We start from the raw sequence: 19,092 nt of genomic DNA, 5'->3' as shown, positions 1-19,092 counted from the left end.
CAGGTGGCAAGTAGCATTAGGGCACAACCCTATTTAAAATGTGTCTCAACAGAGATCTGAGTCACCACAAACTGCCTAAACCTCACTGATCCTTGACACAGATTCTTCAGAATCTCAGGAAATGTACTGGCAGTCTGGAACCCTGCCCTTCCAAAAGATATTCCCATAGTTGGTGTTTTGATAGTGGTGGTGAAGGGCACTATCTAACACATTGATCTGCACAATTTCTTATAGGTTTCTAATACGATCTGACCACAGTCTGACCACCTCCTGTCCTCTGTGCTCCAATAATGAATTTTCTCTACACTTTTGTAATCGCCAGATCCCAATTAGGAAGCTTTGCCTCACCTACATCTTTTCCTCTTGTCAAATAGCATTTTCAGGAGTTTTGAACTGCCCATCCCAACAAGACGTCCTGGTCAGAAAAGTTGCAATTACCCTAACAGGAACACTCTCTAACCGGACCTGACTAGTCTGGCTCGGTGGTTAGAGCGCTGGGCTATTGATTACAGGGTTGTGGGTTCGATTCCCGGGCTTGGCAAGCTGCCACTGTTGGGCCCTTGAGCATGGCCCTTTACCCTCTCTGCTCCCCGGGCGCTGGAGTTGGCTGTCCACCGCTCTGGGTGTGTGTGTGTACTCACTGCCCCTAGCTCACTAGTGAGTGTGTGTTCACTACCACAGATGGGTTAAATGCGGAGGACACATTTTGCTGTACAGTGACAAATACGTGCACCTTTACCTTTTTACCTTTTTATTACATCTTAATGTCACCTGCATGTTCCCTGCTAAAGCTTATGTGATTGGTGACTGAAAACTACATTGATTAAGGGTCAATAATTCACTTTCAGCATTTCACCAAACTCATTCTAACATGAGTTCACAGCTTCCACAAGGTGGTAGTAAGTCCATAGAATTAGTATGAACCGCATTACTAACTGTATGAGCTAACAGATGGACTAGGAGCTATGCTTGTTCTTGTTTCTTGAAGAAAGGTGCCAAGAACCAGATGTCTTTCTGAGAAGAGAATGTATCCAACAGTGTGAATACTGTACATGATTACATTCTTGGAATGAGGGAAAGGTGCCAACTTACTAAGTACCACTTTCTTCCTTAAAGAACCTTTTAATAAGTGGTTCTCAATTGAAACCTTTTCATTTTAGGAAATCAGAGGTGATTTCTTCTCATGGCATCACTCCAATTACCTCCTCTTGGCTCCTTAATGACCACTGACATGTGTAGAGTGGTGTGATAAAATGGACAAAGTCCTTTCTTGACAAGGATGATTCATTGGACACAAATTACGCTGCCTCAAATGGCTCTATGAGGGATGCTATTGAAGAACCACTTTTGGTTCTATGAAAAACCATGTGTATAAGTGAGGAGAACCTTTAAATTGGTAAAGGACCTTCATATTAAGAGCAAGGTTCTTCTTCTCAAGCTTTTAAAAGGTTCTTCATAGTCACACTCACTCATCTCGATTAAAAAACTTGGTCCTTCTAGAACAAAAAAAGGTTATTTTATGGCATCACTCAAAGCAGCGTTATTTTTAAGACTAGCCAGAAAACCACATTCACCATTGGTGTTGGACACAGATGGAATCTGACATCTACCTTTAACCCATACATGCACCAAACACACACTAAGATGTAGTGAGTACATGTGCTCAGAGTGGTGGGCAGCCTTCGCTGTGGTGCCTGGGGAGCAGGGAGGGTTAAGGGTCCTGCTCAAGGGCCCATCAGTGTCCGCTTAGCATACTCACACCCTTGTCATAAATAACCCAGCGCTCTATCTTTTGAGCCACCATGGCCCCAAGAAGCTGCTGGCTAGCATGAACAGAGACTTGAATCTTGGACTCTCCGATTAAGAGTCTGATCCTCCTCCAATGAGCTATCCAGATCCAAGAGTGAGAGAAAATAGCAAACCCTGGTTAAAAATATATGATATTCTAATTAATCATACACACATTATCATCATGACGTGTTTATTTTCTCCACTGATCATATTATGTGATGCATAATCTACTAAAGCCAGGTATTTCTGGTAATGCTAAGTGATAATACACATCGTTTTAGGTACATACTATTTGCTAAGCTAAAAAATGAGTGCTTATAGCTATTCTCACTGTAGATAAACTGCATAGTTTTGAAGACTAAATAAGCATTGAGTTTGTTTGGTCTCTATATAAACATAAATTATAAATGGTATAAGTTATAAGAGTATATATAGAGGATATAGTGCAAAAAGGATAGCTGAGCTATTGCTTATGACTGATGTCTTATAATTATGTTACTAGGGCAGTGACAATCAGCAGACACTAGTGGTCAATGTGTATGAAGAAAATACATACTGGTATATAGTACACGCAGGTCATCTCAGAAATTATATGTCAATCACTGGGTTGTAAGTTGTGACTGGATGTGGATCCTCTACATAACAGGGTTCTACATAACACCAAAAAGAGCTACAGGGGAATAAAGACCCCCAGAACTGAAATGTGGAGCAGTGTTATGCTGTTCTCTGGAATGTTGATTGTGCTTCATTCATTTCTTGATTGGGATGAGTAGAGTATTGGGGATGATCATCCAATATCCTGACCTTACTAACACTTGTCGCTGAATACAATCAAATGCTCACAACAATGCTCCTCCAAAAATTATTCCAACTCCAACAAAAGCAGGATAAACTAGTTTTTTAATTCCCTAGATTTTGGAAGAAATTATGAATGAGCAGGTGTCCCAATAGTTTTGTCCATATATTGTATAATTGATAGTTACCGCCCTAAGTGTTATCATGTACTGGTTAATGGAAGATAGGCCATTGCCTTAAAACATGTGCATCTGGAATCGTTATAACCTGACTCTTAATTAACTATCCAGGAGTCTACACTCTTAAAATCAAGGTGCTATAAAGGGTTCCTAAAGAGACGCTATAGAAGGACCACTTTTGGTTCCGTAAAGAACCTTTATTTACATCAGGTTATGAATGTTTAAACCTTACATTTTTTATTTACATGCATATCTTTTCCATTCATCATCATTGGGCCATATTTACCAACCATTCTTAAGAAGAAATTGTGGTAGCACCTCCTATGAACCCAGTATTCGTAATGCATTATGAATATGGCATACATAATACTTTAGAAGAACTGTCATAAGCCTGTATAATTACTCAAACACTTGTAGCAACATACATAATGCTTTATAAAGTGAGTTTAGGACTTTTTAAATGACTTAATTGTATACTTAGTTATAATTCAGCATCTTAAGGTAATTAAATAGGAGCATTGGTTCCATGGACTGCACAGGTATGGGATCCTTGGAGAACTTTTTCATGACAGAATGAAAGAACAATCCACCCACAATTATATGTACATGTTTTTGTGTGTGACTTATATACATGTATACTTACAATACATGAGAAAATGTCTGTGTATTCTTTTATTATAAATGACATGTTATTAAAGTACTACTTTGCGATTTTCTCACCAGTAAAAGAGCACTTATTATGCTTTGTAAGGTTTTTTATGTTAAAATGCACTTCACTTCAAATGTAACAGCATTATTAAAACACATTTTACTTACAGCCAGTAAAGATCCTGTATAATGCTCTATACGACATTATATATTACAATGAAAGTTCATTTACATTTAAAAGCCATTTAAAAAACTCACTTTACATAAAGCCTGTAATGACCTTGCATAGTGCTTTCTGTTACATACTTTTATAAATATGAACTCTCCGAAGCTATATGCTATAATGCATTATACCTTGTATCAATAAAGTATACCAAACTTGTGTTATAGTGCATTACAACATTACTATGTACAATGTTCATATGAACTAAAATTATAATGTTTTAAAAATATTATAATAGTACAAAGTGTTATTTACAGTGCCTATGAGTAAGTATACAGGCTAGTTGCAGTCATGTTAAGGCATTATGTATACTATATAATGCATTATAATGAATACTTGGTTAAAAAAACAAAGGAAGTGTTATCAAAATGTCTTCTTCAAACCCACTTACACAGTTGTCCCATATATATATATTTAACTCTTGGATTAAAAAAAAGTCTAATGCTCTACCAACTGAGCTATCCAGGCCCAAGAGTGGGAGAAAATGGCAAACCCTGGTTAAAACATATGCAAATCTTAATTAATCATTCACATGTCATTATGACGTGTTTTTATTTTCTCCACTGATCATATTATATAATGCGCAATATACTAAAGCCAGGTATATTTGGTAATGGTAAGTGATAATGCACATCTTGTTAGATGCATGCTATTTGCTAAGCTACAATAATGAGTGCTAAAAGATCTCCGGATTACTGCAGAGTATTCACAATGAATCATCAATATTGGGTTAAATACATAGAAAGTTTTACCCAAATTGTCTTTTTTCATAGTTTTTCATGGGATTTACGGGATTGGTTCAGTTTACGAGGACGATAGGATTCATTATTTTAAGAGCAGAGCTGAATCTAGACTTTCTGTTAGGACTTTTCTCAAGAATTAAAGGAAAGCTAAATTCCTAGAAAGACCTTGGTGAAAGAGGCCCATGATTCTTTAAAATCAAGAAACCAAAACTGGTTCTTTTATTTCATCACTTTAAAAACCCTTTGTAGCACATTTATTTTTAAGAGTTTAGAAAGCTGAAAATCCATTGGCGTCCAATGCAGAGTGTATGGTTACACAGTAAAGCCCAATTGATAAAGGATGAATATAAAAAAAGAACGAGGGGCTGTTCATTGGATCAATCAGGCCTCTCACACTGTACTCTCTCTCCACCTCCCTCTCTCTTTGAAGAGATATACTGTTTATGCATAAAGTTACACTGCTGGTCCAGAAGGTGGCCGTGGATGATATTCACTCTTCGTCCTTTAGGGACAGCTGATTAATTCCACACACCCCTGGCCTTTCCCTGAGACTTTAGAAGGACGTCAATCCTCAGCTGTGTGCTGGTTCAAACACACAGCTCCGGCATACCTCAACCCAGTGTCTGAAAGTGAGGACTGGTCTTTTCTTAGCCTTATAAGGTCAATTTGCTCATCATGTGACTCCGTTGTCCTTGGAGTTACGTGTCTGTTGGTGCAGGAGAGCAGATCTGCCCTGCATTTGGAGATGCGATCGGCTCTCTTTCTGGATCTTCCACTTCAACCTTCTCCCCTTCCTCAGGCAGGCACAAAGACTCCTCCCCCTCCTCCGCATGCCCCTCAGTCAATGGCTGCCTGCACGTCTCCTGCATGCTGCACTCAGATATGTCAACGTCCAACTCTCCAGCCTCCTCTAAGACAGAGTAGATGTTGTTTGTGCTTGAAGGATGGTTCGTTCCTTGCTGAGGCTTCTGTAGAAGGTCGAAGTCTGTGAAATCCTTGGTGTTGTCCTTTCTGGGCGGATCTTTGGTGGTGGACATCACTGAGCCGTTGAGAAGACTGCTTGGAGGCTCTAGCACATGCTCAGAGCTGACCTTCGGCACGCTCAGAGTACTCTTCTGCTGCTGAGATGTGGAGTACTGAAAAAAATGGTCAGACTGTGAAGGGTTCGAGACTACTGTATCCAGCTTGGGCGTAGGTAAACAAGTTCGGCTTCCCTTCATCATCCCCAGAACCTCATAGCGGAAGCTGGAGATGTCCTGCTTCAGCTCCTGGAGAGGGGAAAAGAACAGAGCTGTAACCAGGCTGGGAAGAAGGAGAACTACCAGCTTGGTAGTTTGGTGATGAAATCTAAATTGAAACTGAATTAATTTTTGTATTAATTTAAATTAAATTAGAAGAACACCCCCACACTATCAAGGCAATCACACCAGGGGTTTACGGACAACAGACTAAGGGTGGTCTCACATCTGCACTTTTCAGTCTGGTTAAATCAGACTCTGGTTCATTTCCCTCTTGATGCCATTTATTTGGGCAGGTCCGAATACAGTAATCGCTCTCGACTGCAGACCAAAACAACCGAATCAAGACCCTTGAAAGGAGGTGGTCTCAGTCTGGTCCCAAACAAACTTAGGAGCTTATAATTTGTGCTAAGAACGTTATCTGCCTGTTTTTAGTGCATTAACCTCTTAACACCTCAAGGTTTATCACACACTGAGGTGTATTACTCAGACTAACTACAGACTTCAGTACAAACTGGTGAGGCTATTCTTTGGTAATAGAAGTTTATACTTTCGGACCACCGGCGACCCAAAAGCTGTTTTTACAGGGTTAATTTACATAAATTGTACAATTGAGGTTAAGAGTGAAAACTAGAAATATAGGATATGGGAACTTCAAAGGTTTGCTTTTAAAAATCTTAATCAGAAAAAAGGGTCTTGATCAGTTTGTCATTACGTTTTTACTAGTGGTGTCAATCTCTTTAAAAATTAATGGCATTAATTACAACAATATTCTGTGATCTGTGATTCTGATTAATCACAAGTTATTATGTTAGCTAGCATGTCCTTTGATTTTTGGGTGGGAGAACAAATACATGCCTAATAAACTGTCTTCTAAACTGGAATCTAAAGGGTTATTTTTTTAGATTATAATATTTTAGTATAGTTTTGAGAACTTTAGACTCGACGAAGCTCCAACACAGAAGCTTTAATAGGGAAAATGCTTCAAAAACGTTTTAAGAGATAAATCGATGATCAGTAATTGGGCTGATTGAGCTTATAGACCATTGTGGTTGGTGTGGCGCAACAGATAACACCACTAGCTGCCAGTGAGCTAACACACCATGTGGGAGACTGGGGTCTCCTGACACTACGTTGGCCCACCTCTGTAATACGTGTAACCTTGTAAGTCGCTCTGGATAAGAGCGTCAGCTAAATACCATAAATGTAAATGTAAACCTGGTAAGGTGATTAATTTGCGTAAGATAGGTTAATCGTGTGTGTTAACATTGACAGATTCAAATTAATAATTATTAATAATGATATTAGTGGCTTTTCTAGACAGTGCTGATATAGATACAGGATGGTGAGCAATGTTCTTTATGACTGACACACAAAAAACAGACCACTTTAGTTACCTTGAAGTTCTCTTCGGTGAGCCCCTCCTCTGTCTTGGCGTCTCGGATCATAGCTGCCACGTATCGTTTCACCAGGTTTCTCAGCACCTCCTGCACACAGAGCAGGCGTTGATGGCAGACACTTAGAGAGAATTCGCGTGTGCTCTAGGTGCCAAGCAATTTACAGTCTTTCAGCTGACAACTTTAACAAACCTGGTACTGATGATTGAGCCTCACTTTTTCCGCAGCTCTTCTCTAAGAGAAAAGAAACAGAGGACATGGTTAAAGCTCTGGGAGAGAGGCAGGTACCACTCAGAGATGTTTTCCATACAGATCTCTTTAAAGGTGAGGTGTGCAGTAGCCCTTATTCGATGAGATTTTACCTCCTGAGGGAAACTGATAAGTGCTAATTTCCTGTCAGCCTGCAACTGCATCTTCATCATGAGGGCTTGTCAGACTCCAGCTGTGAGCCATTTTTGCACCTCTGAAAGAGACATTCGTAAGGCCTGGACACTGGCAAAGCAATTTGAGCCCCATGGTATTGGGTGATAATAAGTATTGGGACACCTGCTCACTACTCACACTGAAATCAAGGGTATTAAAACGAGTGTATCTTGCTTCTGTTGAAGTAACTGTCTCTACTGTCCGAGAAAAAAGGCTTTCTACAAGATTTTAGAGGAGCACTGCTGTGAGGATTTGATTGCATTTAGTGACAAGAGTGTTAGTGAGGTCAGGATGTTGGATGGCCACCACTCCACCTCATCCCTAACTTCCCAACTCATCCCTAACTTTTTAAGTATGTACTTTAGATTAAAAAGTTGAGTATACTTAAATTTTCAAGATGCATATCCTTGATTATTGGGTGTGGTTACCATGGATACTATTATCCCACAATGCAATGTGAAATGGAAACGGAGGAGCTAACCATGTTTGGAAAAGTTATTGTAAAAAATGGTGGATAGCGATGCAAGTGCAGCAGCAATGGTGGCTGGAGACTTTGCAGTGATGCATGTTGGCATAGCAACACTTCATCAGTTCCTGTAAGTAGAAAATGGGATAGTATGTTAATATAGTATTAGTGTTTAATACACAATTGGGACGCAGCCACAGTTCTTTCAGTTGTTTCACCCGTGGCCTAAAGGTTAGGGAAGTCGGCTGGGAGACCAAGAGGTCAACGGTTCAATCCCCTGGACACAATTCACTGCGTGTGTGTTCACTGTCACAGATAGGTTGCAATCCAATGTACTGCTGTGCAATGGCCATGAAGTGTGCTTTCCATTCCTTTCCTTCAAAATTGGTCATTTGGTCTCTCTGTAGTGCACTTTCGAGTTGCACTTTGTTCAAACTGTAGAGGATCTGTGGTTTTCTTAAGAAGTTAAAAAGCATTATAATTAATTCTACTTCTAACAACCGCACAGACAAGCATCTCTGCATCGCTCTGGGACAGAAAAGGCTTAACTGTGGTAATAGTTCTCTAACAAAAAATAGGTACAGAGCTGAAAAAGGGGCTGAGAATCTGAAATAAACCCAATTCTTCAAGGTTACATAAGAGCACAAAGAACCAGATAATTTATTCCCTACATTGACCTGAGCTTAATTACGTCAGCAGAGCTCTCATTTACGTACATCTTAGGATACAAATTATGCTGACTGGAACAGTACAGGGAATTAAATTAAGGGTAATTCTATGAATAAAAGCCAGTAACTACCTACAGTCCATTCCATATTACACAGAAGCTATTGTTTAAAGTACATTACACAATTATTTGATTTTGAGAATGAAGGTAACCTAGAATAGAGTAGGGCTGGGCAGTGCGGCCAATTTTTATTTTATTTTTTAATGACGGTTTCATTGTATATCACTATGTGTGTGTTTTTTTTTTCATGACTGGGACTTTCTATAGGTTTGCAGCTCATTTGGGTCAAGCGCATATACACTGCTCAAAAAATAAAGGGAACACTCAAATAACACATCCTAGATCTGAATGAATGAAATATTCTCATTGAATACTTTGTTCTGTACAAAGTTGAATGTGCTGACAACAAAATCACACAAAAATCATCAATGGAAATCAAATTTATTAACCAGTGGAGGCCTGGATTTGGAGTCACACACAAAATTAAAGTGGAAAAACACACTACAGGCTGATCCAACTTTGATGTAATGTCCTTAAAACAAGTCCAAATGAGGCTCAGTATTGTGTGTGGCCTCCACATGCCTGTATGACCTCCCTACAATGCCTGGGCATGCTCCTGATGAGGATCTCCTCCTAGACCTGGACTAAAGCATCCGCCAACTCCTGGACAGTCTGTGGTGCAATGTGACGCTGGTGGATGGAGCGAGACATGATGTCCCAGATGTGCTCAATCGGATCAGGTCTGGGGAACGGGCGGGCCAGTCCATAGCTTCAATGCCTTCATCTTGCAGGATCTGCTGACACACTCCAACCACATGAGGTCTAGCATTGTCCTGCATTAGGAGGAACCCAGGGCCAACCGCACCAGCACATGGTTTCACAGAAGTTTAATTTACTTATTATATTATATTTATATTATATTGTGTTGTTTAAGTGTTCCCTTTATTTTTTTGAGCAGTGTATATTATAAAAAATAATAATTTTATCATGTATATAATAAAGGCTCTGAGTACTAAAAGGTTTGCTTGGCCACACAGAATGACCCAACATATAAAGGAATCAGTCTGCAGGAAACAGCTGCAGAATGTAGACACTGTTTATTGTGTGAATCTGCATCATAGCAAAACCGCAACTTCGAACTCTGAAGGTTAACAGTAGCTTATTTACTACAAATAGACACAGATTTAACCACTAAAGTCCAGATCAAATATTGTAGTCTTTAAAACACAGCTTTCGAAGGTTTATCCAAATGTAACTTTAGAGAGAATACAGTGTGTAAGTGCAGCTCTATCCCAAAAAGATCTGCGGTTTTCAAAATCACTGCAGCGTGGTCAGAAAGTCCAGATGTGCGCGAGCTTGTGTGTGTATGTGGAGAGGGAGAGAGAGTTGTTAGAGTAGCTCTGGTTATGTTCGGAGTGGCTAAACACCGCTCTCTATACCGTATCTCGCTGGTTACCTCTCCGACCTCTCCGCTAATCTTCTAATAGCAGGCAGACGCGATAAAACAGCCTCTTGGTCCTCGTACAGTGAGTGTGTGTGTGTGTGCGTGCTCTCTGGTGCTAGCCTACTCTCGTTAGAAAAATGTTAGTGCTAAGCACTTGGGCTAACTGTGATGCCTTTAAATTACGCAGTGCTAAATGTCTTTCTGGGCTTTACGGTGTGTATGAAACACAGGAACGTAGGAAGGATTTTCTAATTTTTTTTTGGTATATACAGCCGCCAAACCGCCCAGCACTAGAATAGAGTAAATTAAAGAAGACGACTCACCCCTAGCACTCCAAAAGTCTCTGTCCTTTTTGACTTTCGTTTGAAAATGTGTATCTTAATCCAGCTGATGAGGTACCATATGGACTTGGGGCTGGGGATAATGTTGAAAGGCGTTGGCAGTGTGCCACCTTCTTCAAAATAGCTCATCCACAGTTTAGTCCTGGCAAATTTCCACTCAATGTCAGCGTGATCCTAAACAAGGCAACAGGCATGAGTGAGAAATGCAAGAAAAGGGCAGAGAGAGAAGGCTCAGACAGTACAATATCAGTACACCTGATTCAGTAACAGTATCACTACTGGAATGATAAATGATGCACGTCTGATCTGTGCTTACAGCTATGTGCTGATAGGAGTTGTTCATCATGGCGATGAGCATGTTGAGGAGGACCACCAGGGAGATGACGTTGTAGGTGCCGAACATGGTGGCTCCCACAAACTCTGTGAACTTGTGGTCCGCTTGAACGTTGGTCACGTACAGGCTGATCAGTCCAAATATGGACCAGAACAATGACTGCAAAGTCTCGAACAACCTAAAAGAAACGAAAAGGGTCAAACACTGAGATGAAGGACACTCACCGGACAACTTATCAGGAACAGCCCTTCATTCAGGTAGTGGTGTATTTATGGGGAACATTTTCCTGGCGCACATTTGGCCTCACCATACCAATCAATATCAATCAATACCAATCAACTATCAATCAAGTTGTGTATTGCTGCAGACCATGTGATGTGCTGTCTTCTAACGGCTACTTTCAGCATGTTGAAGCTCTATGTCACAAAGCAAAGGCTTCATGAACCTAAGCATGAGTTTAATGTTCTTCAGAGGCATTCCCAGTCCCCAGAACTGAAGCCAGATGAAGATCTTTGAAATGTGGTAAAACGTGAGATTTGCTCCTGAAGAATCTGCAGGAACTGCATGACGTGACCATGTCAACATGGAGCAGAGCATTAAAGGAATGCTCCCAACATCTTGTGGAAGAAAGACTGTTTTGAGAGTAAAGGGAGACCCAACCCAGTGTCAATACTACTGTACTACTACTGTACCTAATAAAGTGCTTGGTGAGTGTAAGTCTATTGCACTTGTTGGCTCTTTAACCCTTAGAACCACTTCTCTGTGATAGTGATTTGGAGGGCAGTGGTGGCTTAGCTCTTGGAACACTGGGCTATTTATGACAGGGTTGTGGGTTCAATACCCGGGCTCGACAAGCTACCGCTGTTGGGCCCTTGAGCAAAGCCTTTTACCCTGCCCACTGCTCTGGGCATGTGTGTTCACTGTCACTAGTGTGTGTGTGTGTGTTCAGTGAATGTCCAACACAAGTGGTGAATATGGTTGTCTTGTCTCTTCTTGATTTAGCGTTTACCACAAGCAATGGCAGCAACACAGCGGCCAGCGGTCATGAATTTTTGATGAGAGCCAGCACCACTCTGTGGAGTGCAGATTTTATGCAAATGAGCAGTGATGAGCTGCAGTAACTGCCAATCAGAACACAGATTCTCACGTTCCCTCAAAAACACATTGGTTCCTACTGGCTATTTGTTCCTTTCACAAAACAGAGGTGATGCCATTTTCGCCAAAGGCAAAGTCAGCAAGACTATGACTCTCGTATCTGTGGGGGAATAACACTTCTGAGAAGGGTTCAGTATTTTTAGACAAGGGAAAGCTGCTTATTTTTTGCTTGTCATCTTTCTCCTGGACATGTCCTCTTTCTTTTTTCTTAATTGTGTAAAACGTCCAGAATTTCTCAATGATTTCACGTCAGCTTTGCTTTCACAGCTGCCACTCATTGTTTGTACAGAACTTTACAGCTTTACAGCCACAACTGGTCTATATGTACCTGCAAATACACAGACAGCCATAACATTAGTACCACTGACAGGAAGAGTGAAAAACATTGATTATCTTCATCTACAATGGCATCTGTCAATGGGTGAAGACTACATAGTAGGCAGCAAGTGAACCATCCATTCTTGAAGGTGAGGTTTGTGTGTTTTAAAAGCAGGAAAAATGGGGATTTTTGATAAGAGACACTTTCACAAGAACCAAATTGTGATGGCTAGACCACTGAGTTCGAACATTTCCAAAACACCAGGCAGGTATGTTTTTTTCTGATTTGCAGTGGTCAGTATCTACCAAAAGTGCTCCAAGAAAGGACAACTGCGACAGGATCATTGGCACCAAAGGCTCATTGCTGCGATCTATGGAGGCCCCACCTCACAACTGACAGGACTTCAAGGATCTGCTGCTACATTCTTGAAGCCAGATACACCCTCAGAGGTCCTGTGGAGTCCATGCCTTGAATGTTCAGATCTTTTGTGGTGGCCTGAGGAGGACCTACTCAATATGAAGCAGTGGTTCTAATGTTATGACTGATCAATGTACATGCAGCTACTGGTCAAACTGCATGGTTCTAGATATAAAGGCTGTAGTGGAACCAAGTGAACCAGACATAGTCCAAATCAATAGTCAAATCAATCACTCACAGTTAGCTATAGACTGTTGGACACGGAGGGTGGACTGATCAGTGTCCAGTGAAACAGCGGATCTTTTAATAGTAACTGACTTGATTTTATTTATTGACCTAAACATAAAAAATGAAAGGAGATGATTTGCCTATATTTGATATTGAGGCTATTAATTAGTAGATTTTAGTGTATTAATGTACATTTTCATAGTTGCATGATTTTAGAGGTATTTAACTTCCTCCCACCCTAACATACACACACTACCCTGATCTTATAACATAGGCCTACTTAACTTAACCCCTTATAACTACAGTGTCTTCTTTTTCGAACCAAAACATGTCCCCTCTAGTTCAGAATCCACTTGAATTTCTAAGACAGAAATACTTAAGACAGAACTGCAGCTTCTTAAATTGAACCCCCTGCAGAAAAACACTTAAACTCACGTCGAGAAAGCGTTATTCTGGCGTTCACAGCGGATGCCCTTGCAGTTTTTGTCTTCAGTGGTGTCGTAGTAGAAGTACAGCTGGTTGAGGCCGTTGGCAAAGGCCAGCAGCACCAAGCAGTAGATGAAGAGGAACTTGAGGATGTCCAGCAGCATCCGGCCCAGAGAGATCTGCAGAGGGCCCAAGTGAGAATTGGCCGTGAAGAGGGAGATGAGGCGCAGCGAGCTGAAGATGTTAGCGATGGCGAACACAGCCTCAGCCACCAGCGTGGGGTGCCACATCTCCCAGGTGTCCCTGGGTTTACATCCACTGTACTGATGTGAGACAAAAAGGTCTTTATTATTATGAGGTGTGTGACTGTATAAGGGTGGTTGTCTTACTAAACTAAACAAAATACACTATATGGACAAAAGTATTTGGACACCTGTTTATTCATTGTTTTTTCTGAAATTGAGGGTATTAATTGAGGCTTCTGCTGGAGTAATTGTCTCTACTGTCCAAGGAAGATGGCTTTTTCCTAGATTCTGAAGCATTGCTGTGGGGATATGATTGCATAATGACAAGAGCATTAGTGAGGTCAGGATGTTGGATGATCACCACCCTAACTCATCCCAAAAAAACTGGATGGAGGACCATCCATCATTCCAGAGAACACAGCTCAATGCTGGAGGGCGTTATACCCCTCTAGCCCACAACTGGCATTAGGCAGCATGGTGCCAATAGGTTCATGTTTATCTGCTTCAGACAGTCCTATTCATAATAGTCAAATTGACCCTTTTATAGTACTATATTGAACCATTTCTCCCCATAAATATACAAAAAAAATACAATTGGGAATACAGGCCTCAATACAGTGCTAATCAACTGCATTCTCTACTCTCCCCACCACCAGTGATTGCCTTAACACAGCTTACCTTCACGTATGCAACTATCTTGAGTGAAATGGTTGCCAAGTACAGAGAGTTCATAACAAAGTCCATGAGGTTCCACCAGTCATGGATATAATCCTGAAATCCACCGTCCCACATTTGCTTGATCTCCGTCCAGATGAAACCTGTTGAAGTAGAAAGCCAAGGTGTGTGTAACAATTTTTGGAGTAGCTGGAGGGGTTCAAATGTTAGCAGGAGCCCTCCAACTCCATCACAACATCTTCTATTCCTACGCCCGTCTCATTAACTGTCATCTTAAACGCATTATGCTTGTAACTGCATCAGATCCTCCTTGGTATGAAGAGCTGGTTTTACCTAAATAATAATACGCTACATGGACAAAAGTATTGGGACACCTGTTCATTTACTGAACTAATTGAACTCACTCATAGATTTTGAATAATTGCTGTCAGAATTTAATTGCATTCAGTGACATGAGTGTTAGTGAGGTCAGGATGTTGGATATGGTTGGATCACCACCCTACCCCTTCCCCAATTCTCCAACTCATCCCAGAAGTAGCACCAACCATCATTCTAGAGAACTCAGCTCAGTGCTCATCTAGCGTGATGGCCGAATGCTGAATGTTTATCTGCTCCAGGGAGTCCTATTCTACGGTCAATATGTCGCTACATGGACTAGACAAGCTGTGTATGTGCATTTGCACAGCAATGGGTGCAACATAAAGTATTTACCCCAAAGATGGTAAAAAAAAACCTCTTTAAAAGGTTTGAGTGCTGATGATTCCTGACATCCTGACAAGAAGGAGACTGAATGCATAGGGTTTGACAAGTCACTAAAAAAAACTTACAAAGATAATAAGCTTAACCAGTAACACTGCAGGCTTATTATTTTTCATTATGCATATTTAGATCTTCCTAAGATCTTAGAACATACTGTCAATTATTGAATGACTAGTAGCTACCATAAAAAGTAATTAATGAGGTCAGGAACTGAAACATGGGCCAACATACAGAACAAGATGAAGATTTTGAAAACCAAAACTTTTGATAGGCAGTGTCTGTAATGTAGTCTCAATATTATTTTATACCGTTATGTCTTTACTTTTGCCGCTGAAAGAGAAAAGGCCATACCTAGAACCCAGGGCAGGATCATCCACTCTACAGTTGTGGGCAAAGGGCCCTGGCGGTTGGGGTCAGTGGAAACGATGTGCTGGGAGGCCAGCAGCAGCAGGAAGAGGAAGGTCAGATACGAGGCCGTGTGGCAGATAAACTTGATGAAGGGCTTGCGGATGAAGAGGCCGTAGTGGCTCTTTGGCGCAACCAGGTAGCATAGCGAGAGCACGGGGAAGAGCAGGCCAATGAAGACGCAGGTGATGAACTTTCCAGCCCAGTGGCGCCTCCTCCAGCCCGGGAACTCGTCATACCAGCGTGAGGCCAGCAGCTGCTGGCAGTTTGGCTGGGCGACAAACTGACCAAAACAGAAGGAGAGGAGGACGGTGAGTAAGAAACACAGCAGGTGGCCAAACAGGTGCCCTGGAATACAAGCTGTGGGGTTATCTATACTGCTATATTACTCATCTCTGCTTATGGCTGTTATTCTAAGAGGAAAGTAGTGAGACATCAGTACCATTTTCACTTAACTTCTACATAAAACCTGAATTCAAATATTCAGGGTTCGGATTGATGGGTGTGCAAAAGGAACAAGGTTTATGATTTATAAAAACTTATAATTATAATCTTTGGATTAATATGATTACATATGTGGTTTCTTGAGTTGACTGGATTAAACAGTCCTCGTTCACCTTATCAGGTAATAGCCAGGTTAAATAGGAAATCACCAGGAAAGCATTATCTGTGCTAGACACTCCTAAAACCCTGGCGTAAGATCTTTAATGTCAGTATCTTAACCCCTTAAACAGTCTATGGTCTGCCGGCGGGACAAAAATGTTATCACAAATTTCTATTACCAGAGAATAGCCCCAATAGTTTGCACAGAAAATACACTTTTCTGCGTTAAGGGGTTAATTATAACCACTTTTGCGATAAATCCACCAGGTTGATCCAAAATGTATCCACTAAGTATCCAGCAAGATAGAATTCTTCCAGGTCATGCCATGCCACACCACAACAGCATAAGAAAAGTGGGTTTTAAAGGTGTGAGTATCTGCCACTTTATTATGTACAGCGAAATGTGTCCTCCACATTTGACCCATCTGTGGTAGTGAACACACACACACACACACACACACACATACACACACACACAAGTGAACTAGGGGCAGTGAGCACACACACACCCAGAGTGGTGGGCAGCCAACTTCAGCACCCGGGGAGCAGAGAGGGTGAAGGGCCTTGCTCAAGGGCCCAACAGTGCCAGCTTGCCGAGCCCGGGAATCAAACCCACAACCGTTAAGCAACCACTGCCCCCATTAACATTGATTCCACCCGGTCTTAAAAAAGTAAGTCCTACTCTTCAGTTAGCTAACCCTGCTTTTACACTAGCTGGCATAGCTGCTTCCTTTGCCCCAAGTTTGTCTTCTGGGAGTGTGTTAGATGGCGCTTGCATTGTCGAATTATACGTGTATCACTATTTCTTTCTAAGATTCGTTATTAAAAATGTGCATTTTCTCTGTATATCAGCAAAGATGCATCATATAGAATGGGGGAAACCACATTCACAGCACATTCACCCACTATAAACCAGTTATTACACACCAGTAGACCAACAACAATGGATATCAGTCCAGAGTGTGTGTACCATTACCACTTTACACACACACAGGAAGTGATTATACTGCAGTGTTGTAAAGGAGCTGGGAGCTGATTGGTCAGGTGTGTGACCGCTAACGCATATGCTGAATTAAATATAGGGCCACGCTATCACTGCTCCAGTCTTTCTAATTCTGATTTAACCAAACTGTGAATCAAATCAGTTAGCACTGTAGGTCAGTCACTGTAGAGCGCTCGAAGGCAGTGCGAATGTGTGCTTGGCCTGCGTAACAGTGTTTTATAAAGCCAGTGACGAAGTGGTAATGTTCTGGAGGCAGGAGGTCTGTCTGTCTACTCCAATTCTCCTCTGATTCATTTCGCCCTTCAACCTTGCTGAGCGGCCGAGATTACTGCTGACATTCTGCTGAAGCTCGCTCCCCCGCTCAATTCCTCCATCAAATGGCAATTTGAAGGACTGGGCACTCAACATGCACTACAAACACAGGAAGTGAGAAGCTCCACAGAACTTCATATTTTCAGATTTATGAGAGGAGTCTCCAAAATCTGGAGAAATCTCCTTTCCCAGGAGATTTGTCTTTAGTCATTATCCAGGCGTCTGCGCTGCCCGACGGAAGTGAATGGGAGTATAAGTGAATTACGCCCAAATGATTCCTCGTTAGACTCGAGCCAGTTGTTCTCCGGGTGACGGGGTCAAAGCTAAAACAGCTTTAAGTGTTCTCCATCAGGCCTGATTAGTGCTGCATGACGCAGGCTAATTCAGAAATGTAAAAGCTCACTCCCATCCACTACTTCCACTGGGTATGCTAATTCATGTAGAAAGCCATATTATTATTAGAGGTTATGACTGTTTACACTAACTGTTTACACTAACTGTGCAATGTGCCGAGAGGACACCGAGAGGACCCAGAGATAATAGCAACACTCTCTGTTCTTGTTAAGGTGCTAAAAACAAGACTATGCTATGGTAAGATATGCTATGTGGCTCCTGGGAGACGTCACAGGGACATAAACCAGACAATCAGAGAATAGCTCCTAACTTACCACTGTAAAAATGTTTCATTCTGAGATAAAATACAGGGTTTTAAATGGGCATGTAAAAACTGAGTCAGGCCATTTTTGACCCTGATAAATAAACTGGCTCAGTTTCACTTTTAAATGAATTTATTTGTACACATTTTAGTACACTTTTGGGAAGTGGTAGCACTGGAGATTCAGAGCATGAAGCTTAACCCAGCATTAGATGATTATATAATGATTATGATACGTCCAGCTTATCCGATTGTGTTTGAGATCAATATGAGATCAATTCATTATATATTTATTTAACATATTTATGTAGGCTACATAGTGTGTTACTGTAGTACAATAGATTACAATGAACATCAGCATGCAACATCAACAGGAGGTCATAAAATCAGTACTTATACCACTAAAGTGTGGCCCAGGAAATTCATAACATTTGCACAAAAGTGCTTGTCCTCATCCCCCTAGTGTCCGAGAGTCCTGCAAGTAATAGGGGCAGTCCTTGTAGGTGGGTGGGTTAACTGGCTCTGCTAAATTGAGGTAAAACTTGGGTAAAACTATGGGAAAAAATCCCTATACAGCATCTGGAGTTCACAGAGAAGATCCAGCATCCAAACCTGTGGAACTCCATTTGAAACAGTGGATGAACCTCCGTAAGGTGCTTTCAGGAACCTCCAAGAAAAGGTTTTTAGAAGAAAAAGACTTTGTGAAGGTTCCTCAAAGCACCTTAAGGAGGTTCATCCACTGTTTCAAACTAAAGAACTTACATTTTTCTTCTAAAAACCTTTTCTTGAAGGTTCTTCAAAGCACCTTAAGGAGGTTCCTTTACTGTTCAAAATAGAATAGATAAATAGAAGAACCTCCTAAAGTTCCTCAAGGATCTTACACTTTTAACAGTGTCAGAGTGAAGTATACTTAACTACATAGCACAATAGCACAATGCAATGCGAAGATTTAGAAAAGTACGTCATTGAGAACGTGCAGTGACATATGTTGGTCAGCATGTTGGTTAGTATGGTCATTTTTAGCTAAACCTGCACTATTAAGAGTAGCATATAGTCTATACTTTACAGTTTTTGTGTGTAGTGCACAATTGGAACACAGCCTGAGTCTTCAATTCGTCCTTTTGGTTAAAGTAAGAAACAA

At 41.1% G+C, this 19,092-nt stretch overlaps 1 protein-coding gene across 4 annotated transcripts in view; it reads right to left on the bottom strand.

Annotated features, from left to right (window-relative positions):
• Window positions 1-2,028: 2,028 nt before the first annotated feature.
• trpc4b (transient receptor potential cation channel, subfamily C, member 4b) overlaps window positions 2,029-19,092 on the bottom strand; it is a 36,282-nt gene continuing 19,218 nt past the window's right edge. For 3 of the 4 annotated variants that reach the window (XM_072691508.1, XM_072691511.1, XM_072691509.1), the window contains 8 exons: window positions 15,325-15,661; window positions 14,218-14,357; window positions 13,304-13,617; window positions 10,732-10,927; window positions 10,398-10,589; window positions 7,207-7,248; window positions 7,015-7,104; window positions 2,029-5,647 (listed from right to left, as the gene is read on the bottom strand). In XM_072691508.1, coding sequence (XP_072547609.1) covers window positions 5,078-5,647; window positions 7,015-7,104; window positions 7,207-7,248; window positions 10,398-10,589; window positions 10,732-10,927; window positions 13,304-13,617; window positions 14,218-14,357; window positions 15,325-15,661 — 1,881 coding nt within the window. In that variant the 3' untranslated portion in view covers window positions 2,029-5,077. The remainder of the gene's footprint in view (window positions 5,648-7,014; window positions 7,105-7,206; window positions 7,249-10,397; window positions 10,590-10,731; window positions 10,928-13,303; window positions 13,618-14,217; window positions 14,358-15,324; window positions 15,662-19,092) is intronic. The other variant, XM_072691510.1, reaches the window with a different exon arrangement.

The sequence above is a fragment of the Salminus brasiliensis genome, chromosome 11 (genome assembly GCF_030463535.1).
Source record: "Salminus brasiliensis chromosome 11, fSalBra1.hap2, whole genome shotgun sequence".
Taxonomy (NCBI): Eukaryota; Metazoa; Chordata; class Actinopteri; order Characiformes; family Bryconidae; genus Salminus; species Salminus brasiliensis.
The sequence above is the reverse complement of the archived record's forward strand: the minus strand, read 5'-3'. Positions and strand labels throughout refer to the sequence as shown.